The sequence below is a fragment of the Melozone crissalis genome, unplaced genomic scaffold (genome assembly GCF_028551555.1).
Source record: "Melozone crissalis strain CALT ecotype California unplaced genomic scaffold, PUWL_Pcris_2 ptg000041l_1, whole genome shotgun sequence".
NCBI classification, from domain to species: domain Eukaryota; kingdom Metazoa; phylum Chordata; class Aves; order Passeriformes; family Passerellidae; genus Melozone; species Melozone crissalis.
The window spans coordinates 9,723,065-9,737,197 of record NW_026535819.1 but is presented as its reverse complement, the minus strand read 5'-3'; the positions used below and the strand labels follow the sequence as shown (position 1 = coordinate 9,737,197).

At 48.7% G+C, this 14,133-nt stretch overlaps 1 protein-coding gene across 1 annotated transcript; it reads left to right on the top strand.

Moving 5' to 3' along the window:
• On the top strand, positions 1-11,888 carry NELFB (negative elongation factor complex member B). Its single transcript, XM_054284213.1, has 13 exons — positions 1-219; positions 354-517; positions 639-738; positions 2,315-2,545; positions 3,432-3,617; positions 4,618-4,730; positions 5,498-5,600; positions 6,514-6,609; positions 7,833-7,975; positions 8,865-8,971; positions 9,861-10,002; positions 10,716-10,824; positions 11,070-11,888. Exons 1-13 carry the CDS (start codon positions 118-120, stop codon positions 11,205-11,207), a joined length of 1,734 nt encoding a protein of 577 aa, XP_054140188.1. The 5' UTR covers positions 1-117; the 3' UTR covers positions 11,208-11,888.
• The last annotated feature ends 2,245 nt before the right edge of the window (positions 11,889-14,133 follow it).

Below are 14,133 nucleotides of genomic sequence, written 5' to 3'. Positions count from 1 at the left end.
CGGGAGCTGAGGCGGGACCGGGACCGGGACCGGGACCGGGAACTGAACCGGGATCGGGAGCGGGATCTGAGCCGGGATCCGAGCCGGGAGCGGCCCCGCGGGCCCGGCCAGGCCGACATGTACGCGGGGCTGCAGGAGCTGGGAGTGGCCAACGGCGAGGATCTCAAGGAGACCCTCACGAACTGCACGGAGCCGCTGAAGGCCATCGAGCAGTTCCAGGTGCGTTAGGGGCCGTGTGGGGCCGGGCCGAGCGGGCACCGGGAGCACGGCACGGCCCGCAGTGCTGTCCGGGCTTTTCCTGGCTTTGTTTGTTATCCCGAGCGCCGCTGTCAGTCCCTCTGGCCGTGTTGCAGACGGAGAACGGGGTGCTGCTGCCCTCGCTGCAGTATGCCCTGCCCTTCCTGGACCTGCACGGCACCCCCCGGCTCGAGTTCCACCAGTCCGTGTTCGATGAGCTGCGGGAGAAGCTGCTGGAGAGAGTCTCGGCCATCGCTTTGGAGGGGAAGGTCGAGGAGAGGTTTGTCAGCAGTGACTTCTCTAAAGGTTACTCAGGGCCTGAGCTCCAGTGGCTTTGAGGTGGCCACTTTATTCCTTTGCTGCTGCATGGTACCTAGTGTGGTGTTTTTCCATGATTTCAGATACAAGAAGCTGGAAGATCTCCTAGAGAAGAGCTTTTCCCTGGTCAAGATGCCCTCGATACAGCCCGTGGTCATGTGTGTCATGAAGCACCTGCCCAAGGTGGGAGCACTGTGCTGTTTGGCCTGGTGTGATGTGGTGTGACATGCTGTGACACTGGTGTGACATCCCTGGTGTGCCTCTGGCAGGTGGGCTCTGCTCCCTCTGCACCTTCTGCAAGTGTGTTGTTCACTGTCAGGGACTGACTGAGGATTCAGTACATTCTTGTGTCTGCTAATAGCTCAGTGGACTAATTCAAAAAGCATTTCACATTTTCATAATCAGACTAGACTATTTCCCTATTTCCTTCAATCCATGCAGCTTCCTAAAAAGCCAAGTTTGCTCATAGGTGAGTTTTTCCACAGCTGATTTACAAATCCCTGACAAGGGGAAGGTAAGACTTGAAGAGTGCAATTAAAAGTAGGCCGGAAGGAGAATCAGATCTCAGAATCAGTGAAATAAAAATCTCTAGGAGTGTCCTTACTAGAAGCATCATGTTGCACTCAAGGTAATGGAATCAAAACACTGCTGGAACTTCAGTAATTTATTGAGATTGGAAATATCACCTTAAATGTCAGCACTGGAGATTTAAAGTAAATATTTTTTCTTCCTTGAAAGAATTAAGGGGGTGTCATTTTGTTGTTGAAGAAGTCTCTTAGGGCTGCTCTGCTGCTACACCAGGTAGGTGAATGCCCAGACTGCCTGAGGTGGGGATCAGGGCATGGAGAGGATTGTCCTGCTCTGTGCTGGGGCAGCCTCACCTCGAGTCCTGGGGCTGTTTGGACACAAGATAAAAAACTATCTAAAGCTGTTGGAAAATGCTAAAAGGATGGGGAAGGGTCTGGAGGGGCAGTGAGGAGCAGCTGAGGGCTCTGGGGTTGCTCAGCTGGAGCAGAGTGAGGGCAGAGCTCCCCGGGGCTGCAGCTCCTCCCGAGGGGCAGCTCCCATCTCTGCTCTGGGACAGGGACAGGAGCCAGGGCACGGCTGGGGCTGGGCCAGGGCAGCTCAGGCTGGAGCTCAGGGCAAGGCTCTGCCCCCAGAGGGTGCTGGCACTGCCCAGGCTGCCCAGGGAATGGGCACGGCCCCGAGGCTGCCAGAGCTCCAGGAGCCTTTGGGCAGCGCTGCCAGGGGTGCCCAGGGTGGGGCTGCTGGCGGGGCTGGGCAGGGACAGGATTTGAACTGGATAATCCTGGTGGGTCCCTCCAGCTCAGGATATTCTGTGATTCCATGAGGTCAGCCAAGGATGTGCTGAATTATCCTCCATCCGTGCTGCAACTGGTTGTGGCACAGGCCAGTTGTGCAGACAGCCACTCCCCAGGAACCTGAGGTGAAAATGTGGATATTTCCTCAAATCAGAAGCACTGTGCTCTCCTGGCTTTTCATTTCGTGCTTCGCTGTGCAGCCTTTCAGAATCAACCAGTTTGCAAACCCCAGGGGGATAAAAAGGAGCTGACATGGATTTCTCAATTACAGAACAACCTCAGTTTCCTTTTCCTTTGGTTTGTGGGAGACAGGGCCTGGACTGGATGATCCTGGTGGGTCCCTCCAGCTCAGGACGTTCTGTGATTCCATGATTTGGATGGTTACAGTGACAGGCAGGTGAGGAGCTGCTCACTGTGTAACTGCTCTGGGATTGCAGGTCCCTGAGAAGAAGCTGAAGCTGGTGATGGCTGATAAGGATCTGTACAAGGCCTGTGCTGTGGAGGTGAAGAGACAGATCTGGCAGGACAACCAGGCTCTCTTTGGGGATGAGGTGTCACCCCTGCTGAAGCAATACATCCTGGAGAAGGAGAACATTCTCTTCAGCAATGACATTTCCTTCTTGCAAAATTTCTTCAGTCCGTCTCCCAAAACGAGACGTCAAGGAGAGGTAAGGACAAGGAAACCCTCACAGTGTGTGTGAGGGGAATTTATCAGCTTTCAGTCAACCATCACATAACATGGGCTGTTTTCTTCTGCCCACCTTCACTGCTGAAGTTATTTAGCTGAACAAACTCTTTGCAAGAAACACCAGGTCATTTTCTCCTACACATCTTGATGAAAACAGCAGGAATTATTTTAGTTGTTGTGTAATAAAAGATGAATGTTCTAAGCTGATTATGCACTTCCAAAAAAGAAAGGGCAGATTTTTTTCTCTGTTTGTCAGTCTGGTTTTAATTCACTTCAGCTGTTCTTAAGGCTGAACATCTCTTATCACATCAGTTTGAGTATGCTGATATGTTAAATTTGCTTACTTGGGAACTTTTTTAGTGGACATGGCTTAACTGAAGTTGCTTTTTTTTATTTTAAAAGATGTAGAAAGTTGTATTTAATTGGCATCCAGAAAAGTTGAATTAAATTAAGGCAGGATAAAGCTTTAATTTCAGAGAGGGCAGCACATCTGTTACATGAGGGGTTGTTTTAGGGCTGTTTTGCTTTCAGAATCATTTGGTGTAAGTGCCCTGGTGCAATTTACTCCAGATTTGCACTGCAGAGCAGGACACTCAGCACCACACCTCCACTTGGTCACTCCCCCAAGGGGATGGGGGGAGAATCAGAAGGGTAGAAAAAAGAAACTAGTGGTTGAGACAAAACCAGGTTATGGTTGCTGAAGACCTGGTGAATGTCTTGAACAAATGCTCTTGGAAATCTTGGTGTAAACAGTCCCTGCAGATGTTTCAATCTTGGTGAATCACATCAGATAATTAATTCACATTTGTGTGTGTGTAGACTGAGAGCACCTCGTGGTGCTGAGCCCTCGTTTCCCCTGAGCTCAGGTGGTGCAGAAGCTGACCCAGATGATTGGCAAGAACGTGAAGCTCTATGACATGGTGCTGCAGTTCCTCAGGACGCTCTTCCTGCGCACCAGGAACGTCCACTACTGCACGCTCAGGGCTGAGCTCCTCATGTCCCTGCACGACCTGGAGATCAGTGAGATCTGCACTGTTGATCCCTGCCACAAGGTACCTGTCACATGGGGGTGTTTGTGGAGAATTTGCTGGAAAAAGCCATGAGAAAATGAGTCCTTTCTGTAAAGAGAGTTCAGACCTTGAACCTAAACATCATCTTACATTCCTTAGACCTTTGGGTGAAAACTTCATCTTGGTTAACCAGCACTTTGCTTTCATTTCATAATCCATCGTCATTAAGATTTAGGGTACTTTGGAAGTGTTAACAGCAATGTCTAATCTGACATCTATTCTATGTGGATGCTGCAAAAATAATAAAAAGCATCAGCTGGCCCCAGATTCTTACTCCAGGCGTCCTTCCTATAGATTTGCTAATCCTGTGGATGTGCTCCATCTGTCAGTAAACTGTGTGTGACAATAAATACTTTAGATATTGAATGAAAACAAGAAACATGAATGAAAACATGAATCCATTCAAATATTGGGAAGTGACAGATGTGATAATGTCACAGCAGCATCTTGTTACTGGCCCATTGTTCATGGTAGCATCACTCTGACCTGGAACAAGGCCTTTTCTCTGAAGTAGTTGTTAAGTCTTACATGTATTCTGCTTAAAAAATAGTTCAGTAATACAGCTCTAAAGCAGGAATACCTCCACTGTGAATATTCCTTTATTTAGTGAGTGGGAGTGCTGTTGCAATGGCCAAAATATACCACATTATTGTTTCTAAGTGATGCTGCTTCTTTCTCAGTCTCCTCCTTGTGTAAATCCACAGATGTACAGGGCAGTGGTGGATTTAATAAATGCCTGCTCCTTAATTGCCAGGGAAGTGAGAAAGTGACCCCAGGTTAACTTCCCTGAGCATTCCCAACCTGCTTTTGGGCTGTTGGCCTTTCTGACCTCTGTGTTTGTCACCACTGTGGTACTGTGCCTAGGTGCACTAATGAAGCATCTCAACTGCAGATATTTTGAGGTCATTCTGAGCCTGTTTTGTCTGACATCATGTATTCTGTTGCTGTTTGATGAGTTCCTAAAGCTCCCTCCATTTTGCAGTTCACCTGGTGCCTGGACGCCTGCATTCGGGAGAAGTTCGTGGACAACAAGAGAGCTCGGGAGCTGCAAGGATTCCTGGATGGGGTGAAGAAAGGACAAGAGCAAGTGTTGGGGTAAGGCACTTGGGCTGTTCATTGGGAACCTGAAATTGGCTTCCTGGCACTCATAACATCTGACAGGTGTTCATTCTTCCCTAAAGCCAGCAAACCTCCAGCAGCCCCTCTGTGCAGTCACAGAGTCACAGCCAAGCACAGCCTGGTGGCAGAGCTTGCACTGCTTCACTTGCCACCCTTGAGTCTCCCCTGTGGCCTCATAACAAAATTCATTAGCCTTTCTTAAGGAGTCAGAATAACTTAATATGAATGACTTGTCTGGCTTTAAACCCAGAGAAAATGGGCTGGTGATGTTTGTCAGTTAAAGTATTTCATTAACTTCAAGTGAAAACCTTGCTGTGATCTGGTACACATATTTCTGGAAGGTTGCCCTCACAGTATTTTATTTAGCTGGTACTTTCAGATTTTCTCCATTGGTATTTTAAACTATTTAAGAATTCAGTTTTACTGTTGTTTTTCAAAAGCCTCTGAGACCTTTCTGTCCTCAGCACTCTGGAGATGGTCAAAACCTGCCAGCTCAAAGAGCCCCAGTACCTGTGGGCTGTCTCCCAGCAGACCTTCAACTGGCTGTGGGGGATTTTGTGCTTGATCTCAGTGCAGAAGACTTTCACAATTGTTATTTGTGCTCTTTCACATCAAAACCCCCATGAGTGTTATTTCTTTACAAGGCAGGACAAGGTTCAGCAGGTGCACACAGCTGGGTTTGGACCAGTACAATGGGGTTGTTGGTTATGTGTGACAAGTGTTTGGTTTTTACTTCTTCTCAGGGACTTATCAATGATCCTGTGTGATCCCTTTGCCATTAACACCTTAGCCTTGAGCACCATAAGGCACCTGCAGGACCTGGTTGGGCAGGACACCTTACCCAGGGTAAGCATTGCAGCTTGTGTAGCTAACCTGGACTGTGCTCCAGGCTGACTGACAGCCATCAGGGAAGGACTGGCACCATCCAAGGCTCATTAAGTTCCCCAATGTGGCAGCTGGAACAAGGGAAACATGATTCCTGTCCAATTGCAGAGCTCTGCAGGAGCTCTTTAGACATTTTGGATCTCTCTAAACTGGCCATGAATTCTTTGCATGGCTCATTCTGCCTGGCAGCTGTGCAAATACAGAATAATGTGTAGAATCTGTGCCTCCCTGCTTTGTCCCTCCATCAGTCTGTCTGACAGCAGCACCTTCCTCCTGCCATGGTGAATGCCATGGGTTTGTTTGCACAGCTCTGCTCTGGTGGCTGAGATAAAACACAATTCCTGCTAGTGGAGTCTGCAGGAGGTGCTGAAGGGTTAAAGAAGGGCACCCTGACAGGTGTCTGAACAATGGGAGCCACTTGCTGTTTCATCCCTGAGCTGTTAAATGTTCTTGCATGGAGCAACTTCCTTGTGACAGTTTAAGACTGAAAGTCCTTTGGGTTTCAGGACACAAACAATCCATTCTTACACACCCTTTCTCCTCCTTTCTTCTGCTGAGATGACTTGGTTTATGCTCTCACACATTACATTTTAATGCACTAATTGGGCTGGACACATTTTAAAAAGATGTTCTCAGATGACTGCAAACTTCCTGGTGCATTATAAATTTACAAACCCTCCCCAAACCCTGAGGTGTGGCAGTTATTTGATGCCCATTTGAGGATCAGTTTTCAATTAACTTGAACTGAATGCCTTTAGCAGTGTTGGACAAAGCTGCTAATCCAGAACAGCTTTGAATATAAACCACTTCTTCCAAATAAATATCTCATGTGAAAATTAAAATAGCTGTTTTTCTTCTCGCCTTGACATTGGAGGAAAGCCCAGATCTACTGCTGCTCCTTAGGATGCTGTCTTTGGGACAGGGGGCCTGGGACATGATTGACAGCCAAGTCTTCAAGGAACCAAAAATGGTGAGCCCTTTTGATGTTAAGAATTTAACACAATTAATCAAATTTAGACTTGTTTATTATTTTATTGCATTCCTGATTAAACATTTGTTCTCCAAATATCTCATCAGAGCTTTCTTGGGAAAAAACAGTGGTCAGAGAGCAGCTGTTCTGGACATGCTGGGAGCTTCCATTACCTTTTTATTTCCATGGGTGCCTGGTCCTTCCTGTTCTAAAATCAGCCTGTACCTCTGTTAAATACTCCACTGGTTGCTCATTGCTCTCTCATTTTTCCTGGAGTCTTGCACACAACTGATGGGTTTGAAGAACACATCTTGCATGAGGAAAGCAGGATTTCCAGGACTGTCTCAAACTCTGGTAGCAGTTCAGAGGCTTTTCATTGACAAGAAAAATGTTTTTTTCCCCTTCCAGCTCTGTGTTACAGCAGGTCAATGTAGTGCCACATTGAGCTGTAATCTTTCCATGCTTTGGAAATCCTTTCCCAGTGTTACAGGAATCCCTGGTGTGGCTCAGCTGAGGGCAGGAAGGCCAACCCTGGTGTTGCACAGCAGGGCTGTTCCTCAGGAGGAGTTTGCTGTTTCTGTTCTGAACTATAAAGCAGTAAATGTTTTATAAACACCTGGGGGCACATTTGAAGTCTCTAAAATGCATCCACTCCTGGCTGCTAGGATGTTTAATTCACCCAGGGAGGGTGTGCATAACACTGGGACTGTAGCAGTGAGAGGGACAAGTAATTCTGAAGGCGGTGCTGTCATTTGTGCTCTCTCATGAACCTCTAAGGGAAAATGCTGTTTCTTTCCAAAGGGAGTCTCTGAATCAGTCCTTAAAATCTGATTTATTTGTGGTTGTGTTACCACAAATAAGCCTGGGCCATGCTGGGAGTCAGTGATTGTTGATATCAGCATTTTGATGTCATCCTGAACACATCCCATGCCTGCAGCAGTGCTGGTAGAGCCTCTCAGGAGAAATGGAACACAATTGTCCAAAGAAAGGGTTTGAGCAATAGTGTTCCTATAGTGAGATGAAGCAGAGTTTTCCTAATTACCATGGAACTGTGTGGAAGTGAATTATTCAGGATTTTTTACTGGAATTAGATGTCTGTCCGCTGGTTTTCCTCACTGTAGGATGAGGCTCCTCACACTGCCTTGCTTTTGTCACAGCACTTCAGGACCATGGGGTGGCATGAAGTGACTGATGATGGCTTTGTTCTCTTCCCTCCCTCCAAGGAAGCCGAGCTGATCACCAGGTTCCTGCCCCTGCTGATGTCCTTTGTGGTGGATGACCACACCTTCACAGTGGATCAGAAGCTGCCCTCGGAGGAGAAGGGACCAATCCCCTACCCCAGCGCCATTCCCGAGGCTTTCACCAAGTACGTGCCTGGCCCCACCCACTGCAGCCTCTGGCTCCGAGGCAGCAGGAGCCAGCCAGACCTGGCAGGGAAAACTGCCTGTGCTAAAGGCAGGGCTTCCTGGGGTGAGATTCAGTGCTGATTCATCCAGTTTGAACTTTAACAAAACGGGTTTCCCTTGTGCTCCCTCAAATACAATTTATCTACATAAATAATGGTCCTATAATGGACCATTCTCTCATTGAATATGAGATATATATGAATATTAATATGAATATGAAATATATTTGGTGTTTCTGTTCAGCTTCCCAGGCAGTGGATGCTGAGTTTGGGGTGATGTTTGGGTGCAGCTGGATGAGTGCCCGTGTTGAAGAGCACTATTGGAAATCATAAAGTTGGCATTTTTGGCACCCACACTATCTCTGTTGATAACCTGTCGCTCCAGGGACATCAAAAGCATAATGAAAACCTCTCTCTGCTCTTTTCTGTTCAGATCATCTGATTTCTAGCAAAATTCTTGTCTGTGTGCCAGAATCTGGGTACTGGGTCCTGGTAGTTGTGCTCTCTTCTATCACAGTGTTATGTTTGACTTTTGGGAGACTAAAACATTTTTTGATTTTTTGTAATTTGGGCTTCTTCTAAAGCCCATTTTGAGCAGCACTTTTATCAGGAATACATTATAACTGTGGACAGGTAAACACAGATGTTTGCTGAATGTTCAGTTTTTGGAAGTGTGGTAGTGAACACAGGGGTGATCCATCTGCTCACTCACTGAATAGCTGCTCTTCAGTGGGTTTGAGATGAGCCACTGCTGTACCTGCTTGATAACCATCCTACAAGTACTTTAAACCTCTTAAGAATTAAAAAAATTTGCTTTATTGATGAATAAACTTTGCTTGTGCCATAACAGGTTCCTGCAGGAGAACAGGATAGCTTGTGAGATTGGGCTGTATTACATTCTTCACATCACCAAACAGAGGAACAAGAATGCCTTTCTGAGGCTGCTGCCAGCACTAGGTACGTTTTTGTCTCATCTTCTGTTTGCCTTGTAGGGGACACCCAGGAGGCCACTGAACCTGGAGTGGCAGGGATGTCAGACCAGGGACATGTGTTCTGCCTTTGGCTCTTTTGGTGACTTAGTTGTGAGTCCCTGCAGGATTGTTTGGGTTCTGCAATTTTCTGCTGATGTGAGAGTTTGGGGGCAGTGCTGAGGTCAGTGCTTCCTTGCATCAAGGCCTCCATTAACAATGAGATCAATTGGGAACTGTTTGGAATGAATCTGAAAAATAGCAGAGCAGGTGCCCCAATTCTGCTGCTGCCCACAGTGACTGCAGGTGGCCAGAAGTTGCTGGGACTTGGCTTTGTGTGGTGGAAAAATTGGTAACAAAATAAGTAACAAAATAGGGCTGAACACAGCCTTAATTTTTTCACCAGTATTATCTTGTTCACTGACTCCTCTGGGATGAGTTGCAGGAGAGCTCTGGAGCAATCTGCTCCTAATCTTTTATGTCTGAAGGATCAAAGCCACCTGCCTGGGCTGCCTGTTAGCAAAGGAAATGAGAAAAAAATGACTGAAAGGAAGTAGGCTCACATTAGACATTGGGGAGGAATTGTTCCCTGTGAGGGTGGGCAGGCCCTGGCACAGGGTGCCCAGAGCAGCTGTGGCTGCCCCTGGATCCCTGGCAGTGCCCAAGGCCAGGCTGGACAGGGCTGGGAGCAGCCTGGAACAGTGGGAGGTGTCCCTGCCATGGCAGGGGTGGCACTGGATGGGCTTTAAGGTCTCTTCCAACTCAAACCATTCTATGATGAAACCTCACTGCAGGATTTCAGCAGGAACAGGAGCTGTGTGGACAGGTGTTGGCACATCCTTGTCAGTCTGTGTCTCTTTCCTTTCCATGTTTCATAGTTGAGACATTCAGTGACTTGGCCTTCAGTGACATTTTCCTGCACCTGCTCACTGGTAACCTCACCCTGCTCAGTGATGAGTTTGCACTCGAGGAGTTCTGCACCAGTCTCTTTGATGGCTTCTTCCTCACTGCCTGCTCCAGGTAAAGCAGGTTGTTCTCACTGGAGAGAGGGAGTTCACAGAATGCCTGACAGAGTTTTACTGCTTTGAACAACAGTTTAATAGTTCACCAAATTCTTCACAAGCAGTGAAAATATCAGCCTGATGCTGTTTTCCTTTAAGGAAAGGTGAATGTTTTGGGATGAAGTTTTTATCAGCCAAATGGATATGTCTTGACTGTGAATTATTTCATTCATTATGCCTAAGGTGGAGTTGCAAAGGAGAATATCCTTCAGGCTTTGCAGTAATTCTGGCTATGCAGAGTTAACTTCAGCTCTTTGCAGTATCAGCAGCACACAAAAATCTGTTGTTACCTCTGGTCACTCACTCTGGTTTAGCTGGTGGCCTGCAGACAAGTTCAGCCTCCAGAAAGCTTCCCTGAAAGTGGCTGAAATTCCTGCTGGAGCACAGCAGCATCTGCTGCTGCTTCTGCTGCTTCCTCCACACACTCTGTTCTTAAAATCTCCCCCTCCCTCCTCATGGTTGTGCAGGTAATCCCCTCCTTGAATCCTTGAAGGTCTAAGGCAGTGTTAGTGCTTACACTACGTTAAGCCCTTCCAGAAGCTCCAATTCTCAGGGGTTTTTGGATAATTATAACAAAGTCTGTGGTGGGGAGAATTATTCTGTTGCTCTGGCTTCCTTGTTCTCAAGATGTTTGTTTGTCTTGGTAACTGTGCTTTCAATTGGCTCTTGCAGGAAGGAGAACGTGCACAGACATGTGCTCAGGCTGATGCTGCATCTGCACCACAAAGTGGCCCCAGCCAAGCTGGAGTCTCTCCAGAAAGCTTTGGAGCCCACCAAGCAGGTAGGAAGGGAAGCAGGAGAAAGGGAATTCTGATTGCAAATGAAAGCAGCTGCCTTGCCAGACACTGTTTAATGGAACACAAGCTCTGCTTTCCAAGGCTACCAAGCTGTGGCCTAATTAATTACCTTGTGGCTCCCTCCTCCTGTGTTGGTTTGTGTTAAACACACAGGGTGAAGCACACTCGGTGCTCTGGCTAGAATGGAGTGTGACTGTGCTGTTTGCCTGTCCCTGGTTCTTTCCTGCAGAGTGGGGAAGCTGTGAAGGAGCTTTACAACCAGCTCAGTGAGAAGCTGGAGCTGCGCAAGCCCAGCCCGGCTGAAGTGACTGAGACTCCCTCCATGGAGCTGCCCCTGCCCACCGTGCCCACCCCAGCCTCACGCTGAGCTGGGCTGCAGGGCAGGCCTGAGGGGAGAGGAGCTGAGCCTCTGCTGCCTTCTGAGTGCCTCTGCCCACGGGGTGGAGACAAAAACAAAGCCACTGAAGCTCCTTCAGGATTCGCTGCAGTTCACCCAGCTCACTGGCTCTGGCTGGTTAGAAAACTGTATGCAGTGCATTGCAAGGTTTACTTTTCTTAAACATAGCTGAGTGTCTTCTTGTAGATCCACTTGAAATCTGACTGTACATTTTTAAAAGAAAAAAAAGAAAATGCATATTTTTAAGCTTAGCATCCTGTGTCTTTAAGCTCTGCTCAGTGAGTGTGGAGCCCTGGTGTGGCTGAGCAGGTGCTGTGGGCTCTTGGGGCTGATCAAGGCCTTGGTCTGCCCCTCGGGGTCTCTGGACAAGATGCTCAAGAGGAGGAAGACTCAGAGGAGATGAGCTCCACTGAAAGCAGTTCCTGTTTGAGGTTCCAGCTCGTGTAGCACATGGTAAGATGTGCTGCACTATCAGAGATGTCCAGTGCTGCCACCAACCCAGGCAGCAGTCAGCAGCCTCTTCTCAGATGGGCTTCCACAAAGAAAGCCAGAAATGGAACCAGTCTCTCCTCTTTCCTTCCAGCTTTTCTCCAAAGGACTACCTTGAAGTGAGTCCTGGAGCCAGTTACAAAGGGCAAGGCTGGGATGTTCCTCAGTGGCAGTAGGGCTTAGGTGTAGGTGGAGTGATATTCAGTTTGTGAAAACATAGAATCATAGAAATTTCCTGGGTTGGAAGGGACCTTTCAGATCATCCAGTGCCACCCCTGCCATGGCAGGGACACCTCCCACTGTCCCAGGCTGCTCCAAACCCTGCCCCACCTGGCCTTGGGCACTGCCAGGGATCCAGGGGCAGCCACAGCTGCTCTGGGCACCCTGTGCCAGGGCCTGCCCACCCTCACAGGGAACAATTCCCAATTCCCAATATCCCATCCATCCCTGCCCTCTGGCAGTGGGAATCCATTCCTTGTTTCCTGGCACTCCAGGCCCTTGTACAGAGTCTCTCCCCTTTCCTTGAAGGCTCCCTTCAGGCCCTGGCAGGTTGCACTTGGGTTACCCAGAGCTTCTCTCCTCCAGGCTGGCAGGCCTGTCCTTCATGGCTCCCTTGTGTCACTGTTTCTGTTCCACTTCTGCTTTTGCTTCTGCCTCAGCTGGACTGTGCAGGGCCCTGTTCAGTGCCCAACCACCCTCTGAGGAAAGAACCTTATCCTCATACCCAACCTAAACCTCCTTCCTTCTTTACCCATCAGCTCTCATTTCCTGGGACTAGAGCTCTGAGTGCCAAGTCACGCTCAGGAGACTCCTCTGTTTCCTGAAGCTGTGTCCAAAACACCCAAACAAACACAGTAGCTAAGTGGAGGGGTGGGACTCCCTCCCCAGTGCTGCTCCCTCCCCCTCTGTGTGGTTTTCTTCCTCCTGAGCTCAGAAATGCTGTGTGAGGGCAGTGACACCCTGCCTTCACCACCTTGGTGCTTTATTTCTGCTTTGGTGCAGGAACAGGAAAGGTGGGAGGTGTTTGTGTTTGACACAGGGGCACTGTCCTGTACCCCACATTTCCTGTGTTCTCTTGTCTCCACTGCAGCTCTCAGGTAAGGGCTGCCTTTGGGAGCCTCTCAGCAGTTCTGACACTGGATTTATTTGAAAGAGCACCTGTGTAACAATTTCCTGATACTAGATTTATTTGAAACAGCACCTGGGTGTAACAATTTCCTGCAGAGTTTTGGTTTCAAACTGTTTAAACTGTCCTGGCAACTTAGACCAAATAACATCCCACCCTGCTGCCAAACTTTGGCCATGAACCTGCTCAGGCCCATGCTCTGCTCAGACTTGGAGGTAATTTTAGGATTGTTTTGGGGATTCTCTTGGTCACTTGAGGTTCTCCATATCCCAAGGCTGATGTGCTCTCTTGCAGCAGGAATTTGTCATCCAGGATGATTATTTTTTACTGTTTGGTACAAAGGCCTGTACCTGCAGAACTGTCACACACAATGGTGATTTTTCCCAGTTTTTTACATCCATGAAGAAACTGAAGCCCAGAATATGAACTGGCCATTCCCAGTGCTGGTGGCAAGTTTGGCTGAGGAGGGGAGAGCTGGGCAGCAGAGAGGGAGTGGCTGCCAGTCTGCTGCTGCTCAAGGAGACACAATTCCAGAAAACAATGTTAGTAGTGAACATCTCTCCCTGCTTGCCTGTTTTGGTAGTGAAAATGTTCCATGTTTTGAGATGAGAAAGGTTTCACTCCTGTGCCAGGAATGACACAGAGCCCTGTTGTGCAGGTGAACCCTGCATGGCAGGAGCTGAGCTGGCTGCACTGGGCTGCAGGGGCTGGGATTCCAGGGGTGCAGGGATATGGGGTGCAGGGACTGGGATTCCAGGGGTACAGGGGTGTGGGGTGCAGGGTTGGGGATTCCAGGGATACAGGGATATGGGATTCAGGATGCTGGATGTGCAGAGTCTGGAATTCTGGGGATATAGGGATATGGGGTGCAGAATCTGGGATTCTAGGGATCCAGGGGTGTGGGGTGCAGGACCTGGGATTCCAGGGATCTGGGCTGCTGGGGATCCAGGAGTGGGGGGTATGGGGTGCAGGGTGCAGGATGTGCAGGGTCTGGGATTCCAGGGGTACAGGAATATGGGGTGCAGGATCTGGGATTCCAGGGGTACAGGAATATGGGATGCAGGATCTGGGATTCCAGGGATTTGGGCTGCCAGGGATCCAGGGGTGTGGGGTGCAGGGTCTGGCATCGCATGGCTCCAGGAGTGTGGGGTGCAGGTTGCTGGATGTGCAGAGTCTGGAATTCCAAGGATACAGGGTATGAGGTGCAAGGTGCTTGATGTGCAGAGTCTAGAGTTATGGGGATACAGGGATATGGGGTGCAGGATCTGGCATTCTGGGGAT

Coding starts and splice junctions, on each gene's coding strand:
- NELFB (XM_054284213.1), top strand. CDS start 118: ATGTACGCGGGGCTGCAGGAGCTGGGAGTGGCCAACGGCGAGGATCTC. Junction 4,731..5,497: donor GGACAAGAGCAAGTGTTGGG/GTAAGGCACTTG, acceptor ACTTCTTCTCAG/GGACTTATCAATGATCCTGT. Junction 8,972..9,860: donor GAGGCTGCTGCCAGCACTAG/GTACGTTTTTGT, acceptor CATGTTTCATAG/TTGAGACATTCAGTGACTTG.